The 26026-nt window shown below is 45.6% G+C and overlaps 1 protein-coding gene across 1 annotated transcript in view; it reads left to right on the forward strand.

Annotated features, from left to right (window-relative positions):
* The window catches only part of LOC147123828 (uncharacterized), a 260646-nt gene that overhangs the window by 186944 nt on the left and 47676 nt on the right, over window positions 1–26026 (forward strand). Inside the window, 6 exon segments of the mRNA XM_085976267.1 lie at window positions 5824–5870; window positions 8217–8357; window positions 10152–10283; window positions 13517–13564; window positions 14054–14191; window positions 15791–15919. Of these exon segments, the coding sequence (XP_085832393.1) occupies window positions 5824–5870; window positions 8217–8357; window positions 10152–10283; window positions 13517–13564; window positions 14054–14191; window positions 15791–15919 (635 nt within the window).

A 26026-nucleotide genomic window follows, 5' to 3' on the forward strand; every position in this document is an offset into this window, starting at 1 on the left:
AAGGATCAGTGCTGGGGCCTCAGATACTTACAATCTATAGTAACGACTTGCATGAAGGGACTGAGTGTAATGTATCCAAGTTTGCTGACGATACAAAGCTAGGTGGGACAGTAAGCTGTGAGGAGGACACAGAGTCTGCAAAGGAATATGGACAGGTTAAGTGAGTGGGCAGTAAGGTAGCAGATGGAGTACAATGTAGGGAAATGTGAGGTTATTCACTTTGGAAGAGAAACAGAATATTTTTTAATTGGTGAGAAACTATCAAATGTTGGTGTTCAGAGAGATTTAAATGTCCTTGTACAAGAAACACAGAGAGTTAGCATGCAGGTACAGCAAGCAATAAGGAAGGCAAATGGCATGTTGGCCTTTATTGCAAGGGGGTTGGAGTATAAGAGTGAGGAAGTCTTGCTACAATTGTACAGGGCCTTGGTGAGACCACACCTGGAGCACTGGGCACAGTTTTGGTCTCCTTATCTAAGGAAGGATATACTTGCCTTAGAGGCGGTGCAACGAAGGTTCACTAGATTGATCCCTGGGATGAGAGGGTTGTCCTATGCGGAGAGACTGAACAGAATGGGCCGATACTCTCTGGAGTTTAGAAGAATGAGAGGGGATCTCATTGAAACATAAGATACAGAGAGGGATTGACACGGTAGATGCTGAGAGGTTGTTTCCCCTGGCTGGAGTGTCTAGAACTAGGGGCCTAGTCTCAGGATAAGGGGTCGGCCATTTACGACCGAGAGGAGGAGGAATTTCTTCACTCAGAGGGTTGTGAATCTTGAAATTCTCTACCCCAGCGGGCTGTGGATGCTGAGTCGTTGCGTATATTCAAGGCTGAGATAGATTGATTTTTGGACTCATGGGGAATTAAGGGATATGGGGATCAGGCGGGAAAGTGGAGGTTGAAGATCAGCCATGATCTTATTGAATGGCGGAGCAGGCTTGAGGGCCGTACGGCCTGCTCCTAATTCTTAAGAGGGAATCATTGAGTTACATGTTTTGAAGCAGAGAGAGCGAGCTTCACTCGGCATCGGGCACTCCTGGGTTAAGCGCAGCATAGCTAGATGCTTTTAAAAGTGAGTTAATCCTTAATCCTATCAGTCCTTTGCTACTACTACAATAACATGTTGCATTTATATAGCATAGTAAAACGTTCCAAGGCGCTTCACAGCAGCGTTGTCAAACAAAATTTTACACCAAGCCACAAACGGAGCTATTAGGACAGGTGACCAAAAGCTTGATCAGAGATCAGTTTATAGTCCACCTCTGTTCAAACCAAAGTACAAATCTTAACAGCATGTATATAAACATGTTTCGGATCAACCCCAGAGCTTAGAAACATAGAAGATAAGAGCAGGAGTAGGCCATTCGGCCCCTCGAGCCTGCTCCGCCATTCAATGCGATCATGGCTGATCATCCAAGTTCAGTACCTGCTTTCTCCCCATACCCCTTGATCCCTTTAGCCTTAAGAAATATATCCAACTCCTTCTTGAATATATTTAATGAATTGGCATCTACTGCCTTCTGTGGTAGAGAATTCCACAGGTTCACCACTCTCTGGGTGAAGAAATTCCCCCTCATTTCTGTCCTAAATGGCTTACCCCTTATCCTTAGACTGTGACCCCTGGTTCTCGATTCCCTGACCATCGGGAACATCCTCCCTGCATCTAGTCTGTCCAGTCCTACCAGAATTTTATAAGTTTCAATGAGATCCCCTCTCATTCTTCTAAACTCCAGCGAGTACAAGCCCAATTGACCCAATCTCTCCTCATACGTCATTCCTGCCATCCCAGGTATCAGCCTGGTGAATCTTCGCTGAACTCCTTCCATGGCAAGAATATCCTTCCTCAGATAAGGCGACCAAAACGGCACACAATACTCAAGATGTGGTCTCACCAAGGCCCTGTACAACTGCAGCAAGACATCCTTGTTCCTGTACTCAAACCCTCTCGCTACGAAGGCCAACATACCATTTGCCTTCTTAACCGCCTGCTGCACCTGAATGCTTACCTTCAGCGACTGGTGCACAAGTACACCCAGCTCTCGTTGCACTTCCCCTTCTCCCAATCTATTGCCATTCAGATAATCTGCCTTCCTGTTTTTGCCACCAAAGTGGATAACCTCACATTTATCCACGTTATATTGCATCTGCCATGCTTCTGCCCAATCACCCAACCTGTCCAAATCATCCTGTAGTTTCTCGGCATCCTCCTCACAGCACACACGCCCACCCAGCTTTGTGTCGTCTGCAAATTTTGAGATATTACATCTAGTTCCCTTGTCTAGATCATTAATATATATTGTGAATAGCTGGGGTCCAAGGACCAATCCCTGCGGTACCCCACTAGTCACTGCCTGCCACTCGGAAAAAGACCCGTTTATTCCAACTCTTTGCTTTCTATCTGCCAACCAGTTCTCTATCCAAGTCAATATCTTGCCCCCAATCCAATTTGCCTTAACTTTACACGCTAATCTCTTATGTGGGACCTTATCGAAAGCCTTCTGAAAGTCCAAATACAGCACATCCACTGGTTCTCCCTTATCTATTTTACTAGTTACATTCTCAAAAAGTTCCAGTAGATTAGTCAAGCACGATTTACCTTTTGTAAATCCACGTTGACTTTGTCCGATCCTGTCACTGTTTTCCAAGTGCTCTGCTATTACATCTTTTGTAATGGACTCTACCATTTTCCGCACTACCGATGTCAGGCTTACCGGTCTGTAATTCCCCGTTTTCTCTCTACCACCTTTTTTGAATAGTGGGGTAACATTAGCTACCCTCCAATCCATGGGTACTGTTCGAGTCTATAGAATTTTGGAAGATGACCAGCAATGCATCTACTATTTCTAGGGCCACTTCCTTAAGTACCCTAGGATGTAGATTATCAGGCCCTGGGGATTTATCGGCCTTCAATCCCATCAATTTCCCTAATACCATTTCCCTACAAATACTGATTTCTTTCAGTTCCTCCCTTTCATCAGACCCTATGTTCCCCGACATCTCTGGGAGGTTATTTGTGTCCTCCTTTGTGAAGACAGAACCAAAATATGTATTTAATTGGTCTGCCATTTCTTTGTTTCCCATTATAAATTCCCCTGATTCTGACTGCAAGGGACCTACGCTTGACTTCACCAATCTTTTTCTCTTCACATATCTATAAAGGCTTTTAGTCAGTTTTTATGTTCCCTGCAAGCTTACTCTCATATTCTATTTTCCCTTAATTAATCCCTTTGTCCTCCTTTGTTGAATCCTAAACTGCTCCCAATCCTCAGGATTACTGCTTTTTCTGGCCAATTTATATGTCCTCTCCTTGGATCTTATGCTATCCCTAATTTCCCTTGTTAGCCATGGTTGAGTCACCTTTTTTGTTTTATTTTTATGCCAAACTGGGATGAACAAATTCTGTAGTTCATCCATGCGGTCTTTGAATGTTTGCCATTGCCTATCCACCGTTAACCCTTTGAGTGACTTTCCCCAATCAATCCTACCCAATTTGTACCTCAGACCATCGTAGTTTCCTTTATTTAAATTGAGGACCCTAGTCTCCGAGTCAACTACTTCATTCTCCATCTTAATGAAGAATTCGATCATATTATGATCGCTCCGACCCAAGGGGCCTCGTACAACAAGATTGCTAATTAATCCTTTCTCATTACATAATACCCAGTCTAAGATGGCCTGATCTCTGGTTGGTTCCTCGACATATTGGTCCAGGAAAGCATTCCGTATACACTCTAGGAATTCCTCCTCCACAGTATTGTTACTAATTTGGTTAGCCCAATCTATATGTAGATTAAAGTCACCCATGATGACTGCTGTGCCCTTATTGCACGCTTCTCTAATTTCCCTTTTAATGCCATCCCCAACCTCCGCATTACTGTTTGGGGGTCTATATACCACTCCCACTAACGTTTTCTGCCCCTTGGTATTTCTCAGTTCTACCCATACAGATTCCACATCATCAGAGCTAATATCCTTCCTTACAATTGTGTGAATCCCTTCTTTAACCAGTAATGCTACCCCACCTCCCTTTCCTTTTTGCCTATCTTTCCTGAATATTGAATACCCCTGGATGTTGAGTTCTCGGCCTTTGCCACCCTGGAGCCATGTTTCCGTAATCCCAATCAAATCATATTCGTTTACCTCTATTTGCGCAGCTAATTCATCCACCTTATTACGAATGCTCCTCGCATTAAGACACAAAGCCTTTAGGCTTGTTTTTTTAACGCTCTTAGACCTATTAGAATTATTATTTACTGTGGCCATGTTTGATTTTAAACTGTTGAGTTCTCTGACTGCCACTTTTGTTTTTCTCCTTCCTATCTTTTGCTTTTATCCTTGTTTCCCTTTCCTCTGTCCCCCTGCTCAGGTTCCCAACCCCCTGCCATTTTAGTTGAAACTCTCCCCCAGAGCACTAGCAAACACTCCCCCTAGGACATCGGTCCTGGCCCTGCCCAGGTGCAAACCGTCTGGTTTGAACTGGTCCTACCTCCCCCAGAACCGGTTCCAATGTCCCAGGAATTTGAATCCCTCCCCCTGGCCCCATTCCTCTAGCCACGTATTCATCTGAAATATTCTTCTATTTCTACTCTGACTAGCACGTGGCACTGGTAGCAATCCTGAGATTACTACCTTTGAGGTCCTATTTTTTAATTTACCTCTTAACTCCCTATATTCAGCTTTTAGGACCTCATCCCGTTTGTTACCTATATCGTTGGTGCCTATATGCACCACGACAACTGGCTGTTCACCCTCCCCTTCCAAGATGTTCTGCAGTCACTCTGAGACATCCCTGACCCTTGCACCAGGGAGGCAACACACCATCCTGGAGTCTCGTTTGCGGCCGCAGAAACGCCTATCTATTCCCCTTACAATAGAATCTCCTATTACTATAGCTCTCCCCCTCTTTTTCCTCCTGTCCTGTGCAGCAGAGCCACCCCTGGTGCCAGGAAGTTGGCTGCTGCTGCCTTCCCCTGGTAAGCCCCCCCCCCCCCATCAGTATCCAAAGCGGTATATCTGTTTGAGAGGGGGATGGCCACAGGGGACCCCTGCACGACCTGCCTGCGCCTACTACTCTGCCTGTTGGTCGCCCGTTCCCTTTCTGCCTGTGCCACCTTTACCTGCGGTGTGACCAACTGATTAAATGTGCTATTCACGACGCCCTCAGCATCGCGAATGGTCCAGTATGTATCCAATCGCTGCTCCAGCACCGCAATGCGGTCTGCCAGTAGCTGCAACTGGACACACTCCTGCACACATGGTTGTGTCAGTCTCAACACTGGCTCTTTTTAACACATTGAGCATCAATTGTCTCCTTACCAGAAATGCGAGCTTTAGCTGGTTATTCCAAGAACATTTGGGATAAAGCACGGTGGCATAGTGGTTAGCACTGTTGCCTCACAGCGCCAGAGACCCGGGTTCGAATCCGGCCTCGGGCGACTGTCTGTGTGGAGTTTGCACATTCTCCCCGTGTTTGCGTGGGTTTCCTCCGGGTGCTCCGGTTTCCTCCCACAGTCCAAAGATGTGCGGGTTAGGTTGATTGGCTATGATAAATTGACCCTTAGTGTTAGGGGGATTAAATATGTGGGGTTACGGGGATCGGGTGGGATATGTGTCGGTGCAGGCTCGATGGGCCGCAATGGCCTCTATCTGCACTGTGGGGATTCTGTGATAAAGTGTTACTGTATATTGATTTAATTCTACTGTATATTAACGCTGCACTGGAGAGTTGCAGAATGTCTCATTTTGAAAGTCTGTAGTCTTTCAGTGTCTTTATTTAGTTTAGTTATTTGCAGCTTTCTGATTACACATTACTGTTTCAGCGATCAGTGGGGATGAAGGTGCTGCAGTGGAGAAAGCCCAATCTGAGGTCAGTGCCACTCGCTTGTTACCGCTGCTGAGTCGGAAAGTATTGTACCTCGCTATTTATTGGCTTTAGAAAACAGTAGAAACCATAATCTATTGCTTTTAATCGGCTGCAGCTTTCAGTGTGAGCCTACCGTGCTCACGTCACAATTGTTGCACTTTCAATGGAGATACCCTCTGCACGGACTATGCCGGACAGTAGACTTGGCACCAGCAAAACAAAACAAATAGCCCAGCCCACCATATATATAGTACTTTTCTTAACGGGTGTGAGTTCACCAACACAACAATTTGATCTTCGATGGGGAGGGGTCAGATTATGGTTTACTTCATCCTTGATTTAGATTCCAGTCATGTAACATGCTCCGAATTTATTATCTTAACCCAAGGGAAGAGTTTCCTGGGTCTGAACTCAAGTACCCAGGATCGCCTGGGCATGGTGAATATCGGAAAATCGGGCGGCTTCCTTTTACTGGTGTGTGCTCCAACCCAATTGATTTTCCGACATTCGCTGCATGTAGATGTGGAGCCAGGGCAATGTCCCCTATAAACATTAGGAACAGGGAATTCACTCACTTGTTTTACAGAGACCTAACAAACCTTCTCACCAGGTCCCTCAATGCCGTTTCTCCCAACATACTTTTAATTGTCTCTTGACCAGTGACACTGTGCAACAGTGTCTTTCCCTGTGTAATACCATTGTTGGGAGCGCCATCACACAAGGCGATGGTGCATCACTGTCTTCGCGGGGCAGTGAATGCAGCCTTGCTAGCACATCACATCCTGAGAACAAACAAAAAGATCCATCTGTCTATTACAATTTATATGGTACAATTCCGCCTCCTTCTAAACTTCCCAGTTTTTAACATGTTGCCTAAAATGTTAACCATTTTCCTGGATCAATTCTCTCTAATCTTGCGACTTCAGTTCACCATATAACAACAACTTGCATTTATATAGCGCCTTTAACATAGAAAAAAAGTCCCAAAGCGCTTCACTGGAGCGTTATCGGACAAAATTTGACACCAAGCCACATAAGGATATATTAGGACCTTATATATTGGTCAAAGAGGTAGGTTTTAAGGAGTATATTAAAGGAGGAGAAAGAGACGGAGAGATTTAGGGAGGGAATTCCAGAGCGAAGGGCCTCGGCAGCTGAAGACATGGCCGCCAATGATGGAGCAATTGAAACCGGGGATGCTCAAGATGCCAGAATTGGAGGAGCGCAGATATATCGTAGGGCTGGAGGAGATTAGCGATAGGGAGAGGTGAGGTGCTGTAGGGATTGGAGGATGGGAATTTTAAATTGAGGCGTTGCTGAACTGAGAGCCATTGCAGGGCAGCGAGCACAGGATATAACACATTCCACCCTGTAACCCGTAATTTAATTTGTATATATGTTACATTTCAACACACAGAGCACAACTTATTTCAAAATGTGCCTGCTCCCCACAACGTGCCCTTTTGTGAGGCTGTGCCAAGTGAAAGCCAGGCACTTTCCTACAGGATCAGACCATAAAACTGGAGTGGTGCTGACAGAGGACTGGTTGGTGCCCAGCCTCTTGGTCTGGCTAGATGCAGAGCTGAGGGGGATTCCAGGAGGGGAAGTAAAGTGCGAAAGAAAGAATGAGATTTTTTTTTTTAATGGGAAAACTGAAAATTTGAAGAACGGCAAGTTGCAGATCTTTCAGCAGCCTAGTCGACATCTGAACGGGTGTGATGCCCATCAGAGCTCCGTGTAAAGTTGGAACACACATGCTGATCAACTTGAGGTGGATTTTCTGTTCTTATTTTAAACTCTCTCTTGTGTGGTATTTAGAGGAATGTTCTGTTAACTTAAATCAGTGGGTAGTCAAAACTGCCCAACGCATTACCGGCACCCGGCTACCGACCATAGAGCACATATACCAGAAACACTGTCTACGGAGGTCACGGTCCATCATCAAAGACCCTACCCACCCCAGCCACAGTCTGTTCGCCCTCCTGCCATCTGGGAGACGCTACAGATGCATTCGCACCCGTACGACCAGATTTAGGAACAGCTTCTTTCCCAGGGCTGTCATCCTACTGAACTCCACAAATAAACTCTAAAGCCTGCACATCTGCCAACGCACTTTATTATGGTTATGTTTATGTTAATGTATTACAAGCCAAATGGATGTTGAATGTTTAAATGTCTTAATCTAAATGTACACTCTCGGGAGCCGCAAGCCTACATTTCGTTGTACTGCACTTGTGCACTAACAATGACAAAGTTGATTTGATTTGATGAGATATCTGTGATTTCCCCACCCATACCGTCCCCTTGTTCTAATCTAGTTGGTTTAGGGGGTTTTCTTTTGCTTTACAGAATGTTGTCTCAAATGGAAAAGGTCGAGTTATTCGAATTAACAATCTTCCAGCTAAAGGATACAAAGAGGATGACCTGAAAAGGCTGGCAAAGCCCTTTGGACAAGTGTTGAATGTAGTTATCACATTCTCCAGAAACCAGGTGCGTGTTGCTCTCTGCTTGGTATGTGGTCCATCTGTGCGTGCTGCTTTTATCGGGGTTCATAACATTGGTCAAGCGGTTTTAATATTTTTCTTCGGCCGTTCCTGGTCACATCCCTTCTTGTCTGTCTTGATTTATTCAGTACTGCTATGGCCAGTACTCTTATTTTATTCCTGTTCCTCCTGAATGTTCTGCCTCCTCCCTTTCTCCCCATTTTGGTTTCTCTTACTTTGCTGACAAGGTGAAGATTGCCTGCTGTCAGAAAATAATTAATAAGTGAGTGTTGCCAAGTCCTTCTGCTTAAAATTGAATGTGAGGCTGTTCTGTTGTGGGAATTATGTACATCCTATTCTGAGGAGTAAAAGGAAGATAAGCGAGATGTACACTGAGCTGCACAGGCAAGTTATCTTTGTATATTAGGGCCTCCACTTTTCACTGTATATTAATGACTTGGATAGAGTTGCGTGGACAAATTTGCAGATGGCACTAAATTAAGAGGCGCAGTAAGTTGTGTAGAGGGGAGCAGGAAGTTACAAAAGGACATGGACAAATTGTGGCAGATATATTGGCCCTGGAGAGGTTGCGGTGAGATTCGCCAGAATGATACCAGGGCTGAAAGGGTTAAATTGTGAGGTTAGTTTGCATAAATGTGGCTTCTATTCCCTTGAGTTTAGACGGTTGAGTGGTGATCTAATCGAGCTGTTTAGGGTGGATATATGGGAGCAATTTGAAGGGGTGAATTAAGAGTATTGTACTACTTCTTAGGCAGTACCTCAGAACCGAGGATGACTTGCTTCACATTAAAAATGAGTTCTCAGGTGACCGATGAGTCCAATGTGGGACTTGCAGTCTGTCACAGGTGGGGCAGACGGTGGTTGAAGGGGCGGGTGGGTGGGGTGCTTGGGTTGACGTGCGCTGCCTGCGCTTGGCTTCCGCTTGCTCCTGGTGAAGAGACTCGAGGTGTTCGGCGCCTTCCCGGCTGCTTCTCCTCCACTTTGTGCGGTCTTGGGCCAGGGATTCCCAGGTGTCGGTGGGGGTGTTACACTTTTTCAAGGAGGCTTTGAGGGTGTCCTTGAAGCGTTTCCTCCGCCCACCTGGGGCTCTCTTGCCGTGTCGGAGCTCCGAGTAGAGCGCTTGTTTTGGGAGTCTCGTATCGGGCATGCGGACAATGTGACCCGTCTATCGGAGCTGATTGAGCGTGGTCAGAGCTCCGATGCTGGGGATGTGGGCCTGAGCGAGAACACTGACGTTGGTGCGCCTATTTAAAGGGGTGAATTAAGAGTATTGTATAATAAGCATATCACACAGCACAAAAGTGAATTGGTGAGTGTGGTTTTTTTCCTGTAGAGTAAAGGTGCCAATACAGGTTGAGCTTCCCAAATCCGGAGTTCCGGAATGTTCCAGAATCCGAACTCCGGGACGGTTGGTGGCGGGGGTCCGGAATCCGTAAAATGTTCCGGAATCCAAACACCCGGAGGGGGGCTTACCATTAACCAGAAATAGCGCAACCCGGGCCCAGGCATTTCCGGACTCGGCACGTGTTTCTGATGTCTGGAAATATCGCAACCTAGGCTCAGGCGTTTTCGGACATCAGAAACACGTTCCGAAGTCCGGAAAAACCCGAAAACCGGCTCGGCCTTGGTCCCGAGGTTGCCGGATTCGGGACGCTCAACCTGTACATTAAATAAGCCTGGTGTATAAAACATTTTAGAACTTCAGTGTTACCTTTTCTGTTACATTATACCCTTTCCAATTTCCCCTTCCTTCCTTAAAACATTTTATTTCAATTGTAAGGCATACCTGGAAATGGCCTGTACGAAAGCAGCAGCGAAAATGGTGGAGTTTTACAGCCTTTCCACAATCAAGCTGAAGGGAAATGCAATCAGTATGGAAATACTACATCAGTACATGGATCTGAGTGATATGGTAAGGGGAACCAAAAGCAATGAAGGTATTTGAGCCAGCGAGAACCTGACTCCTGGTCTGTTATTGAATGATTGACTTGCATTTCTATAGCGCCTTTCATGACCTCAGAATGTCCCAAAACACTTTACAGCCAATGAAGTACTTTTGCAGTGTAGTCACTGTTGTAATGTAGGAAACACGGCAGCCAATTGCGCACAGCAAGCTCCCACACACACCAATGTGATAATGACCAGATAATCTGTTTTAGTGATGGTTGAGGAATAAATATTGGCTAGGACACCAAGAATAACTCCCCTGCTCATCTATGGGATCTTTTACATCTACCTGAGAGAGCAGACGGAGCTTCGGTTTAACGTCTCGTCTGAAATATGGCACCTCCGACAGTGCAGCGCTCCCTCAGTACTGCACTGGAGTGTCAGCCTGGATTTTTGTGCTCCAGTCTCGGGGGTGGGACTTGAACCCACAACCTTCTGACTCAAGAGGCGCGAGTGCTGCGCACTGAGCCACGGCTGACAGTTAGATCAAATATCTGAGGTGATTTAAGGACTATTGAAATTGGAGACTCTGAGCTCTTTAGTAATGTTCCAAGTAGACTATGTAACTACTGATAAAATCTTCATGAAGGTTAATAAATTATGACAAAGTGTCACATGTAAGACTTAAAAAGAAAACCTGATCCATAGTAGAATGGGACTGGATAAAAGGTTAAATGAGAAATGGAGAAGTGTAATGTCAAACTGTGGATGGATGCTGAGTGGAGTCCCATATGGGCCAGTACTCAGACCTGGATCGCCAAGGCAATTGTAAACGTGTCAGATTTACAGATCGCACTGAAAGAACAGTAGAGATGGGATGGAGTGAACATAAGAACATAAGTAGGAGGAGCAGGAGTAGGCCATACGGCCCCTTGGGCCTGCTCCGCCATTCAATAGGATCATGGCTGATCTGAATCTAGACTCGCGTCCACTTCCCTGCCCTCTCCCCGTAACCCCTAATTCCCTTATCTGCTAGGAAACTGTCTATCTCCATTTTAAATTTATTTAATGTTGCAGCTTCCACAGCTCTCTGGGGTAGCAAATTCCATAGATTTACTACCCTCTGAGTGAAGAAGTTTCTCCTCATCTCAGTTTTGAAAGGGCAGCCCCTTATTCTAAGATTATGCCCCCTAGTTCTAGTCTCACCCATCAGTGGAAACATCCTCACCGCATCCACCCGATCAAGCCCCCTCACAATCTTACATGTTTCGTTAAGATCGCCTCTCATTATTCTGAACCCAACCTACTCAACCTTTCCTCATACGTCAACCCCATCATCTCCGGAATCAACCGAGTGAACCTTCTCTGAACCGCCTCGAGAGCAAGTATATCTTTTCTTAAATATGGAAACCAAAACTGCACGCAATATTCCAGGTGTGGCCTCACCAATACCCTGTATAACTGCAGCAAGACTTCCCTGTTTTTATACTCCATCCCCCTTGCAATAAAAGCCAAGATTCCATTGGCCTTCCTGATCACCTGCTGCACTTGCATACTAACATTTTGTGTTTCATGCACCAGGACCCCCAGAGCCCTTTGTACTGTAGCACTTTGCAGTTTCTCTCCATTTAGATAATAACTTGCTCTTTGATTTTTTTTTCTGCCAAAGTGCATAACCTCACATTTTCCAACATTATATTGCATCTGCCAAATCTCTGCCCACTCACTTGGCCTGCCTATGTCCTTTTGCAGGTTTTTTATGTCCTCCTCACTCACTGCTTTCCCTCCCATCTTTGTATCGTCGGCAAACTTGGATATGTTGCACTCGGTCCCTTCCTCCAAATCGTTAATATAGATTGTAAAGAGCTGGGGTCCCAGCACTGACCCCTGTGGAACACCACTAGTTACTGATTGCCAACCCGAGAATGAACCATTTATCCCAACTCTTTGTTTCCTGTTAGATAGCCAATCTTCCACCCATGCCAGTATATTACCCCCAATCCCGTGATTTTTTTTATCTTGATCAGTAATCTTTTGTGATTTACAGAAGGATTTGATCAGTATGCATTTAGGCAGAGAAATTACTTCGCATTTAGCAATAACTTTAGTGCACGTTGGCTGAAAAATAGTGATTAGGAATATATATAATGAATGGAATAGTAATTGCAAGGAGATGGATAGAGACTTAAACCTTTCAAGGTATAGACAATGTGAGAAAACAGAGAATGTTGTGGGTTATACCCAGAACAGCAGAGTACACGTCTACAGAGAACATGCTCAGACCAAACTTGGGAAGACTGTGTTCCGTTCTGGCCTCCGTACAACGAAAAGGGATGTAGCTGTGTTGGAGAGGGTGCAGAGGGTAAGGAGAATGATCTCCAGTGTAAAGGGGATAGCCAGGATAATCTACAGTTCTGGTGGGAAAATCCTGTAATCTGGTCGTCAATGATTGAGTCCAGTGGGCCTAGGTTATAAACGGAGGGATTCCCAGAATGTGATTCCCCAGGACACTGGTAAAAATCCTGGAATTCTAGTTAATGATGGAATTTGATTTATCTAGTTAGGCTAAGTTGGTGGCCCTGGCTCTGAGGAAGGAATAGAGAAGCTCCCACATTCCAGGTTACGGGGGAAGAAGGTGAGGCGAGGGTTCATTCAGGTGTGTCAAATACCAAATGGTCTGGATTAGATAAATCCAGAATATTATTTCTACGGAGGCGTACAGAGGGCATGCAGTTAGATCAGTGCAGAGGAAGTTTAAATAAGATTAGCAACTTCCTCAAAGGATGATATATTTTTGGATGAATCTGGCAGGCAGGGTAGTGGTGAGAGGGGTGGTCTAAATGCATTTGATTGCTAGGCTGTGAGATTCATGCATCTGTAGAGCTATACCTCAGCAAGAGGCGGTTGTGGTGAAGTGGTCTACACCAGTAGTGCAAAGCAGGCTGATGGCGAATTAGCAGCCACGTTTTGCACTGTGCCCTGAAGAAAATGATGCGCAGTGTAAAACGGGGCTGCCGATTCACTCTGATTGTTGGGCACTACTGGCGTACACCAATTTCATCCCCCACACCTTCAGTAGAGAGGGGATAAAAAGGGAAAGGAAACTATAAACCGTAGATATTTTCATTACCAAGAAAACCAGCAAATGAACACAGCAAACAACTTTACTAGGCTTGGAGCTGTATCAATTACAGCCATGGTGACTGCAATTTGGTCAGGTTACTCGTACTCAATTCTTACCTTTTCTGTCTTCTCCAGGAAGTTATATTTAAGGATATGATTGAAGAATCTGGGTTTAAACCAGATGTAAGTATCTTGCTGCTTCATACATTTTCAGGAGGGCGGAACTGATGGTTCAGGGGAGCATTTCCTTAAATTGGTCGGTGTATAGGAGATTGTAACTTGATTTTCTTAATCACAAACGGGCAGCGATGGGAGTGGCCTTGGCAGGCCATGGGAGGGAAATAAATCGGGCAGATTCTGCACCTGATTGCTATTCAGCAACTGTGCCTGGAAAATGAGGATGGGATTGGGATTAGCTGGAAATTCATCTACAGACACACTGTCTGCCGCCAATCACTGTTTGGATTTGCACGTGAAGAGTGGCCAGTAAGGTGTTGGAGGCAGTGGAAGGGTGGGACACTGTATGCTTGAGTTGGGAGGCAGCGAAACCTGGTGCCCTGCATTGTCTTAAATTCCTGGTACAAGCTGTATTGCGACTGCACAGTGTTGCTCATCACCTCTTGATTGTTTACCTCGTTTTATTTCCTTGGTCTCCTCGTTCTCTTCACGTAGGCCGGGTGCACTGTATATGACCATTTAGTTCACATAAGCAATCTGCCCGAGGACGGCTATACAGAAGTTGACATCCTGTGTGTTGCTTTTCGATTCGGACGGGTAAAGGATTCCATGTTCCTGAAGCCACACAACAAGGTAAACACCTCCGAGGCTGCCTCGCTCCCGGTGCCTTTGTTTCTTTTTGTATCCACCTTGGGGGTTGGGGAAAGTTAGAAGGGCCTCTTGGGGCTGTGTTGGCTGTATAATGACACATGCTAAATGTTTATTGATGAGTCGATCTGCTGTGGCAGGCTGACTCATCCAATACTGAGCCAGGAAGGTCTGCAGTACCTCAGGGCGCTGTTGATTGACCAGCCAGCCAGGCTCGTTGCCAGGACCTGGTCGCTGGAGCTGCGGCTCTTACCACTTTGTGTTCTGTGCTGGCAGGCTGCATCATTTATTGCTGGTTAAATTCCAACTGTGCTCCTGTGACTGCTTATGGCGGCCCAGTCGAGACTTGGCTGTTGCCGACCTGAGCTAAGTTTAGGATTAAGTGAACCTTGCCCCTTTGGGGAAGAGCATGTGCATAGAATCACAGAAACCCCACAGTGCAGATAGAGGCCATTTCGGCCCATCGAGCCTGCACCGACACATATCCCACCTGATCCCCGTAACCCCACGTATTTAATCTCCCTAACACTAAGGGTCAATTTATCATAGCCAATCAACCTAACCCGCACATCTTTGGACTGTGGGAGGAAACCGGAGCACCCGGAGGAAACCCACGCAAACACGGGGAGAATGTGCAAACTCCACACAGACAGTCACCCGAGGCCGGATTCGAACCCGGGTCCCTGGCGCTGTGAGGCAACAGTGCTAACCACTATGCCACCGTGCACTTCCATATCAGGCAGTGGCAGCACTTGTACCTGTGTGGATTTCTGAGTAGCAGGGTTTGTGGTCTCAAGTGTGACTGTCAGACCTTCTACCAAGATGGAACGGGAGCAGTCAGACCTGATTGGTTGCAAACTGAGCACGAGCCAAGTAGCTGGGTTAAATAGGAGGCATGGGATAGGAGGCTATACTCCTCGGTGTAGTTATGAGGGTGGGTTGTGATGGGATCCTGTTATATTGTGATGATTAAATACCACAAATGCCCTGCAATCTGACATGCAGCCTTACTCATCACCATCGTTGGCAGAAGTGCTGCCCTGCCTGTTTCCTTACCCACCAAACTGATTTTAAGTGTGTTTATAGAGTTAGAAGCCTACTTAGCTTTGAGATGGTTCCATCCAATTCTGTGACCAAGAAAATTGTCTGAGCTCCCCTGGTGGCTCAGTTGGTACGGATGCTGCACAGTGTTGAATTGAGCCATTCAGACCAGGGGGTTTCGGGTCCCAGGTTCAATGCCTGGTTTGTGCTGTGGTGACTGATCACTGCCAGTGTTACAGTCAGGTTGCTAAGATTTGCCTCCGTATGCCTGGTCTAAGTATTGGAAAAATCAGCCGGGGTTCCTGCTCCTGATCCCTATCCAGTGACCAGTTCTGGGAAGTGTGCTGGTTGGGACCAGATGTCCTGCCCTCAGTTCAAGCTGACTTACTAAGGATGGCGTATGCAGGGTGAGGGTTCCATGGTGCTGTACTGCACTGTAAATTGATACTTTGGGCTTGGGGACTTCAAGTTGGATAAAATCTGAATTGTAATTTGCTGTCTGACGACACGGTTTAACCCTGTCTTGTGCTGTGTTTGCTGCAGGTCCTTCTACAGTTGGAGAGAGGGGATGCAGCCGTGTCCATGTGCAACTTTTTCAGAGAAATTCCTCATGACTTCCATGGAAAAACTCTGGAATTCTCTTTGTCTCCTAATGCAGGAATACAGCCAGAGGTATGTGTTTGAGAGGGGTTTTAACCCCATCTGGTTAATAGAGATATAGACAGCACTGCTTGAGCATTTTCTTTTCCCCAGGAGAGGTAGGAAAAAATACTTGATATTAAAGTACAGGGGATTGACCGGTTGGTGGGAGTCTGTGATAGAATAATCACGTGTGGACTCTGCATGGAGTGGGCTTGATTGGCTGAATGGCCTTCTCTCACTCCAGACTTTTAACTCCCGAGTGTGTGTGTGTGTGTGCGTGTGTGAGAAGCCACTGTTCCAGGTAGATGTGATGAACAGCCACTTCGAATCGCCAAGTCATTCTCCGTCTGCATCTGTCCGGTATACTCAGTCAGTGAGCAGTTCCCAGAAAGCACATCCTAGGAAAACTGTATCCAAGCTGAAGCCTTCCTATGGCTAGTGACTTCTCGTATTGCCTGTAATCTGTTGAACTATGCATTTCTGAAACGCTGTAGCACTTACTCGGCAATCATCTGATGATGTTGCGTTTTTATTTTTGACAAGGTAAATGTGGATTTACTGCTGACGTGAGGAGTCAGTTGAGTAGCCCTGTGGGGAAGGATGTGTCTCTGAATGGGATTCTTGAGGAAATGTCAAATCCTTAAGAGTCAAGAGATTATTCCTCTTCCTCCCCAAAAACAGGGATTGGGCAGGTTGTAAACTAGACTCTTCCCTTTTTAGCCTTTGATGGCTGAGCTCTTGACCTTGCCGTAAGTATAGCTTTCCATTTCTATACCATTTCAGTCACCGCCAGTAAGAAGTCTCTGACGCGTTTAATCTTTTATCTTCATTACAGCTTGACTTCACCAGCGACAGTCAAACTGGATTTCGCTTTGATTCTGCTCCAGCTGCGCAGCTCCGATTGAACGACCCTCAAAGAAATCCTCCACAGGGTCCAAATTCACAGCCAAGTGTAGCACCTAGCTCAGGGGTTGGAGTGCAGTCAGTCAACAAGGCGCCGAATCCCTGGTGGGGATGCTCTGGACGCTCAATACAATTCATGCCACTTCCTCGTGCTAAGCCAATCCCTCAGACTGTGTCGGCGGTTCCAGAGAAGTCCACATTTGAGAGTATATTGTCCGGCACAAGGGCAAAATGGTCATCCGAACTCCTTCACTGGGCCGGTGGGCCCCTGAAGGGCTCCCTTGATGACAGGAGTTGCTGGAAACCCATGATCTATCGAGAGACACCACTGGAATGCCACGTTCTCTTACCCTTGGCGTTCCGTCTTCCACTGAGTCTGGAACACCAGACCCGTCTCCGATTCCATGTCGGCATTCCTAACGTCCCCGCTGTTATTGCTCCTGAGGTCAACCAGCCGATACTTGAGCTGCTCGTCTCAAAGGGCATTGTCCGCAACAAACAGGAGCTTGACAAGTTGTTAGGGGTGATAGAAGCAACCCGTTCCATCCAGTCGAGGGTGACTGAAAGTGTAAGCCCTCTCATTTTAGCTGCCCAGAGGTTTGAGCTGGATAAGCTGAAGGGTGTTTTCGACTCCCTTTCTCCTAACCAGCTGAAGGAGAAGTTGCTCGCCACAATCACTGCATGTCGTCTGGCGGTAGTTTTAGCTGGGCAGACCCACACTTTCCTTTCCGAGTTGAGGTCTGATAGGCTGTTACGGGCAACTGGCATGGCCAAAATTGCTCCTAGTCCTGTGGATTTTCCCAACTTGTCCACTGCAGACTTGTTAGGTCCTCATTTTCTGGATGATCTTACGTGCCGCATGCTGGCAGAGAAGCAAAAGCAACGCAAGCCGGTGGTCGCAAAAGAATTGCGTTCGTTTATGACAATGCCACAGAAAAGAAAACCTCCGCCCCAAGGCGCATGGCCCCCATTTGCAACCCGTGGTAAGCCATCTCCTCTTCTACTTCAAGCTAAAGATATTAGAGTTAGCTTGTGTATTTCCTGACTTAGGCATTTTGTTCCTTTGGATTCTCTCTCTCTTCCCACTCTGTTCGCAAAAGAAACACCTCCAGACAGATGGGCGACTCTCAGTTCAAACAACAAGAGAACTGAAAGTTAATGGAGAAGGTAGCTCTCTGGTGAGCACGATAACAGACTGGTACTTGCTTGTGGGCTCCTGGCTTGATGTTTTCAAATTCAAGACTCGCCCCAGCAAGTACAGATACCCCAAGATGGGTGTTTATAGAGTTTCTTGGGGCATCACTGCTGTTCAACGTAGAATTTTTAGGGGAGGAAATTAGTTTCTGGCCATGGGAGGGTAGTCTAACTTTTAATGATAAGCACCTGTCAGTGATGGCACCTTGTAGAGTTAGCTTCTATACTCTTCACCCTGGAACAAAGTGAACTTAATCTCACAAGCACCAACTTGTCAACCAAAATGGCTGTAGCTACAGTAGGGTTGTAGATTCTGATCATAAATAAGAATATGCTTGGATTTATGTTGGGAATTAGGAACCAGAGTGTGCTTCATCTCTAGCCTTTTTGCCATCTGCTTCATCAGCAGGGCACTTAAAAAAACATTTTTTTTTAAATTGGCTTAAACTAGATCAAAGTCAGTTTCTCTGGCGGCTACCCTTATTCCAAAGCTGCCATAGGAGAAGGGCACATCCCCATTTTGTAGGCCTGGGCCCTGGAGGTGGAGTTCAGTGGACAGGGGACAAGTTATTGTTGTCGAACACACAACTCCTTAAAACCTACCAATTTGACCAAGCTTTTAGTCACCTATCCTAAAATATCCTCCTTTGGCCTAGTGTCACTTTTTTTCTGATTACACTCCTGTGAAGCATAGGGACGTTTTCCTACATTGACTAGATAAATGCAAGTTGTTGAACTGTTACAATCCCAAAGGACTGTTGGTAATCATTTATCGGCTAGATATGGTCAATCACTTACCAACACGAAGCCCGTGCCTCACTAAGTGTCCATTAATTTCATCCCATATAATGGGTTCTAGAAGTTTGCCTTCATGCAAGGTAAGACTAACTCAAAATCATAGAATGATACAGTACAAGGAGGCCATTCGGCCCATCGTGCCTGTGCTCTCTTTGGTAGAGCTATCCAATTATTCCCACTTCCCTGCTGTTTCCCCATAGCCCTGTAATTTTTTTCCCTTCAAGTGTTTATCCGATTCTCTTTTGAAAGTTCCTATTGAATCTGCCTCCACTGCCCTTTCAGGCAGCACATTCCAGATCACAACAATTCGCTGCGTAATAAAATGTTTCCTCGGGTTCTTTTGCCAATCACCTTAAATCTCTCATCTCTGGTTACTGACCCTTCAGCCATTGGAAACAGTTTCTCCTTATTTACTCTATCAAATCCCTTCATGATTTTTGCACAGTCTATCAAATCTCCCCTTAACTGTCCTATAATTTTCTGGCTTAATCTCTTCACTTCATATGAGAGGAGATGTAACATTGCCAACATCCAGTCTTTTGGCACAATTCCCATCTCCAAAAGTTTGTTTACAATTCTGGTTAGTTCCTCCACTGTCTCATCCCCAAGCCCTTCACTATTCTGGGAAGATACTGGATATGGGGACCTCTATTTTCAGTCCCGTTAATTTTTTTCTAATACAGTTCCCTTGTAACCATAGAAATAGAACCACAAAAGGAGGAGCCCCATCTGCCCATGGCGTCTGCGCCAACTCTGCTAGAGCAATCCAATATTCCTATGTTTTAAAAAACACCAATCCCTGTGCTCTCCCCTTAGCCCTATATCTTTCTCTGCTTCAAATATTTATCCAATTTTCCCTTAAAAGATTAAATGGTCTCTGCCTCAACCACTCTCTGCGGCAAAGCATTCCCTGCTCCAACAACCTGTGTAAAGACATTTCTCCGGACCCCTCTCCTCACTCTTACTGATGATTTTAAGTCATTTGTCACTGACTCCCCCCTCATCAAAACCCTTCATAATTTTAAAAATCTGTTAAATCTGCTCTTAACCGTTTCTGCTCCACTGGAAATAGCCCCAATATCTCAAGTTTTTCCTCATAAGTATAGTTCCCCATCCTGGTGAATCTACGTTGTCTGCTCTCGTTGGCTTTAATGTCCTTTCTATAATGGGGCTCCCAAAACTGCGCAGTCTTTAACTGGCCTAACCAATGTATTGTATCAATTAATGATTACTTCTTTACTCTTGTACTCTATGGCCCTATTTATAAAACCCCAAATTACATAAACATAAGAAATAGGAGCAGGAGTCGGCCATTTGGCCCTTCGAGCCTGCTCTGCCATTCAATAAGATCATGGCTGATCTTCTACCTCATCTCCACTTTCCTGCACTATCCCCATATCCATTGATTCCCTTAATATCCAAAAATCTATCGATCTCTGTCTTGAATATACTCAATGACTGAGCCTCCACAGCCCTCTGGGGTAGAGAATTCCAAAGATTCACCACCCTCTGAGTGAAGAAATTTCTCCTCATCTCAGTCCTAAATGGCCAACCCCTTAATCTGAGACTGTGACCCCTGGTTCTAGACTCCCCAGTCGGGGGAAACATCCTCCCTGCATCTACCCTGTCGAGCCCTGTAAGAATTGTATGTTTCAATGAGATCACCTCTCATTCTTCTAAACTCTAGAGAATATAGACCTAGTCTACTCAATCTCTCCTCATAGGACAATCCCCCCCATCCCAGGAATCAGTCTGGTGAACCTTCGTTGCACTCCCTCTATGGCAAGTATATTCTTCCTTAGGTAAGGAGACCAAAACTGTACACAATACCCCAGGTGTGGTCTCACCAGGCTCCTATATAACTGCAGTAAGACGCCTTTACTCTAATACTCTACAAATTCTATTGGCCTTTTTTATGACTATCTGTCAATACTCGCACTTGCCTGGAATTCTGTTTTTGAACCTCTGGATGTCCCATACAGTTAAGTTTCCCTCCCATTAAAAGTTTATATTACTATTTATCTCCAGTTGAATATTTATCTCCAGTACCCTCACTCCAGTGTAGGATGGACCTCTTCATCTCTCACTTGGAGATGAAGGGGGCCATATTGTACTGAAACTATCCTTTTCACATATGCCTATAAAAGCTCTTGCTATGTCACTTCATGTTGAATGCCAATCTTCTTTCATACCTCCCCTTAATCCCTCCCTGTTCAACCATGGCTGATCATCCAAACCCTAGCACCCGGTCCCTACACCGACAGCCATCCCACCCAAGCCCTATCCCCATAACCCCGTAACCCCACATATTTAATCCCCCCTAACACTAAGAGCCAATTTTTTTTTTTATCATAGCCAATCAACTTAACCCGCACATCTTTGGACTGTGGGAGGAAACCGGAGCACCCGGAGAAAACCCACGCAGACACAGGGAGAATGTGCAAACTCCACACAGACAGTCACCCGAGGCCGGATTTGAACCCGGGTCCCTGCTGTGTGGAGCATCATGGGCTTGAACTCCCGTATCGTGCATAGTGACACATTTAGATAACTTTTCTGAGACTCTGCGCCCAGTGGGAGCCTCGCTCGATGGGAATGTCAGTATGGGAATCGGGTGCAGGAGCCAGCGTACTGGATTATGGGCACCCTCAATTTTCCGGCTATTCATTTTAATGGACAAAAATTGGGAATGCTGTGAATGGAGAACGCTGAGTTCGCCTGAAAATCTCATGAGTCTCTGAAGATTTCCCCTATTAGAACATAAGAACATATGAAGTAGGAGTAGGCCATACTCTATCCTTCTCCACCATTCAATAAGATCATGGCTGAACGACATCAAATTCACTTTCCTGTCCTATCCCCGTATCCCTCGATTCCCTTAGTGCCCATAAATCCATCAGTCTCTGCCTTGAATATACTCAACGACTGAGCCTCCACAGCCCTCTGGGGTCGAGAATTCCAAAGATTCACCACCCTCTGAGTGAAGAAATTTCTCCTCATCTCAGTCCTAAATGGCCGACCCCTTATTCTGAGACTGTGAGCCCTGGTTCTAGACTCCCCAGCCAGGGGAAACATCCTCCCTGCATCTACCCTGTCAAGCCCTGTAAGAAACTTATTGTTTCAATGAGATCACACCTCATTCTTCTAAACTCTAGAGAGTATAGGCCCAGTCTACTCAATCTCTCCTCATAGGACAGCCCTTTCATCCCAGGAATCGATCTAGTGAACCTATTGATTTGATGGATCTGTATTAATATTTAGAAAATTATGAAGATTGTGCACAAGTGCTGCAGTGCAGTGGGTGTAGTTGAGCTGTTGCCACAGACCGTTGGTGGATTTTGAGATCTGTTCGTTTTCAATGGGTGTTGGTGCATTCTTGTCATTTAAAACTGCTTTTAAATGGCAAGGACCAGGTGGTGCAGTGAATTAGTCACTGACCTGGATTCAAGTCAAGCCCAGACTGGAGGGATAACATTTTCCTTAGTCTGCTAGCTGTAAGTATCCTATCTAAAATTACTTTGGGCAGTGTCAGTCCCGTTCCTAGTGGGCATGTGTACACAGCACAAGTTGGGGCAGACGGCACTAACTTGACAGTGTCTGGCATAGGAAATGGAAGAATGCTACATGTACAGTAGGGACTGCTCCTCTGGAGGAGCCACTTGGACACATTGCTGGAGCAATGTAGCTGGAGCTTTACTCTGTATCTAACCCATGCTGTACCTGCCCTGGGAGTGTTTGGGACAGTGTAGAGGGAGCTTTACTCTGTATCTAACCATGCTGTACCTGCCCTCGGAGTGTTTGATGGGACCGTGTAGAGGGTGCTTTACTCTGTATCTAACCCGTGCTGTACCTGCCCTGGGCGTGTTTGATGGGACAGTGTAGAGGGAGCTTTACTCTGTACCTAACCCGTGCTGTACTTGCCCTGGGAATGTTTGGGACAGTGTAGAGGGAGCTTTACTCTGTATCTAACCCGTGCTGTACCTGCCCTGGGAGTGTTTGGGACAGTGTAGAGGGAGCTTTACTCTGTATCTAACCCGTGCTGTACCTGCCCTGGGAGTGTTTGGGACAGTGTAGAGGGAGCTTTACTCTGTACCTAACCCATGCTGTACTTGTCCTGGAAGTGTTTGGGACAATGTAGAGGGAACTTTACTCTGTACCTAAGCACACTTGATGCTGACACTGGGTACCTGAAATGGAACGTTTTTGGTTACCCATCACCAACATCCCTCACCTTTATTAAACAGTGTTGGCGGAATCTAAACCTCAGCGAGCCGATCAACCTCTATTCAGGCAGAGACCCATCCAAACCTTCTCTGTTACATTTTGTCTGGAGGTGTTTCAACGCAGCTGGATATGGTTAGATATGGTGTCAATTGTTTTCAATCAGCCCGCTACTATCGCAAATTCTAGGGAGAATGGATTTGTTCTTTGTGGTGCGTTTAGATCTCGTCATGATTTTGAATCTCTACTCACTTCACCAGATCCTATAGTGGGCTGCGCTATTGGAAGACAGTAGCTTTAATGGGAAAAGGCCGTGTGACATTAGCTGATGTGAAAATAAGATGTTTGGCACATCTTCCCTGCCGCCATTAAAGCCTGCATTTATCACACTGAAGAATTCAAGGGTTCTTCCCAGCGAGCGACTGGCAACCAACTGCTGACCTCAGAATATCTCTACCCTTCAAGCCAGCGGTTCTGAGGACTCGATGGAGCGGTGTGTTGAAACCACTTCCATCTTCAGGAACTATGCTTCGCTACAACCCTGACTGAGGTGGCGAAAGTCGCCTCCCTCTGCTGGTTGGACGGGTCCTAAACACAATGAATTTCTGGCATTCCCATTCCAGGTTCTAGTGAGTACAAGTCCATGCCCCGCCAGTGCCCTGAATTGGGAAGTCTCAATCAGAGAGGCCGCAGTGAAACGGCTGGCGTGAGAAATGGGTGTGTCACACTGGTACACTCGAGTGTGCTCGCACGAGTTGGTGCAGAATGGAGGGAGCTTTACTCTGCATCTAACCAACCGATAACTGGCCTGGAAGTACTTGATGTTGACACTGGGTGCAGCCAAGAACGGGGACTGCTGCTGACAGTGTGACCAACACTGGCGGGACACTGGCTGCCAAAGTGTAAACATCTTGCAACATTGTATTCGAGAAAAATGGGGTTTTCACGCATATCTCACCATGGTAAACCTCTTCTCCTGGACTGCAGTGTTGAGCGCAGTTCCTTCCCCCAGTCATTTTATCTGTGTTTTCCTTTCTTCAGGGAAAAAGGCTCGTAGATGAGGCTCTTACAGCAGTGGTGAAGATGAGAAACTCGCAAAACCCATGCACGTTCTGTGACGAACCAGGGCTCTGCAAAAAGAAAACTCAGCTCAAGTTTTTTAAAACTAACCATTACCCTGCCTAATAAACAGGAAGTTTGGACAGTTAGTACAGGAAAATGCTGTACTCGAAACACTCTAAGGATGTAATGCTAGTTGTGAACTTTAGTAATTCTGAATTGATAGGCTGACTATAGTCCCTTATAATTGTTCAGTAATTGTCTTTCGTCGGTTAGCGATGTGCGTTTTGGGTTATGCTGCTTATTTACAGAATTTGCATTAATGTATTCCTTAGTTCCAATGGTTCTAAAATAAACGACCGCCTTAGACAATGGTTGCTCCAATTCGTCTTGCTTTCACTGCTATTTGGTTTGTTTAACTTAGTGGCACTTTCTCGACATTAAGGTGGTCCACTTGCATGGGTGGGTCAGTGTTAACTGGTAAAAAAAAACATCAAATATACATAAAGAAGTCATGTAAGAATATAAAAACCCTTGTAGCTGTGCTCCCTAATATAATCTTCGCAATATAATCCACCTTTCATATGGGACGTTAAACCGAGGCCCCGTCTGCCCTCTCGAGTGGACCTAAAAGATTTCATGGCACTATTCAAAGAAGTGCAGGGGAGTTCTGCCCAGTGACTTGGATAAATATTTATCCCTAAGTCAACTTTTTTTTTAATGATCTGGTCATTATCTCATTGCTGTCTGAGGGAGCTTGCTGTGCGCTATAATTGGCTATCGCATTTCCTTCATTACAGCAGTGACTATACTTCAAAAAGTACTTCATTGGCTGTAAAGAGCTTTGGGAACCCTGAGATTGTGATAGGTGCTTATATAAATGCAGGTCTTTTTTTCTTTGCTTACAGTATCATAACTCAAATCTGAATAAACAAGGTAAAAATAAGAAATCTTGGAATGAGAAATCAAGAGGAATTCCCCCCCACCCACCTCAGGTTAATAAAGTTAAGGAATAAATTACCAAAGAGGGATATTGAAACACACTGTGTAAATAGGATCAAGAGGCAATTAGAGAGTGTGAAGGCTTCATGTTCAGATGAATATTAGAGGGTAGGTCGGGGCGGAATGTTCATCCAAGGACTAATTGAGATACAGAGTAAGTTAACACAAGAAACTTAAAACAGGACAGTATAAATAGGGTCAAGAGACAATCAGACCAGTTTCTGGTTAGGGGGGGGGCGGGGGGGAGGAGGGGTGAAGAGGTGAAAAATCAAAAAGTAAAAGGCTTCTTGGCTGTAAAGGCCTTTTTCTGCTCTTAAATACTGCTTTGTTATGAGTGTTGATAATGAGATGTAGTACTGGTACTGTGGTGAAATGCCATGTTGGGTAGTGTTTACTGCCTTTGTGTGTTTCTTGAAATGACTGGCCTGATGTTTTTGATCTAGTTGACCCAGCAGACTACAGCATTACTTCCTACACGGCAAGATGGTTGGGCACATCTCTTCCAAATGGTCTGAAGAGGTGGAGAATCAGTAAGAGTTGGGGATTTGTTAGCGCCACTATATCTAGAGGGTGTACTAGCGCAGCTGTATTTGAATATATCCTGCTCCTTTGAGAGTGATTTTCCATTTTACAGTTCTGTTCCCTTTTCATTCAGTCCTCTCCTGAAGGTGTTAACTTATGTTGTGGTACAGTTCCGTGGGTGTTGCAGTCTTGTAATTTGTCTAAGTGGCTAATTTTCATGAGACACTGGACAGTGTCCGATTATTCGGCAGTGGTCGCACAGGTTGCTGCTGGATAGCAATTAGGACAGGAGCCGTGGCTGATTTGTTTTTAAGCAAGTTCACCCCCCAAGGTCCCATAGGCCATTTTGGTATCCCTCCCATTGCCTTGGTTGAGATCAACTTTTGCATTGTTTTGTACTCTTATAATTTTTGTTCACAGTTGGTTTTCAACAAGTCC

Source organism: Somniosus microcephalus, chromosome 2 (assembly GCF_052327205.1).
Source record: "Somniosus microcephalus isolate GS21.2 chromosome 2, FLI_Smic_1.0, whole genome shotgun sequence".
Classification (NCBI taxonomy): Eukaryota; Metazoa; Chordata; class Chondrichthyes; order Squaliformes; family Somniosidae; genus Somniosus; species Somniosus microcephalus.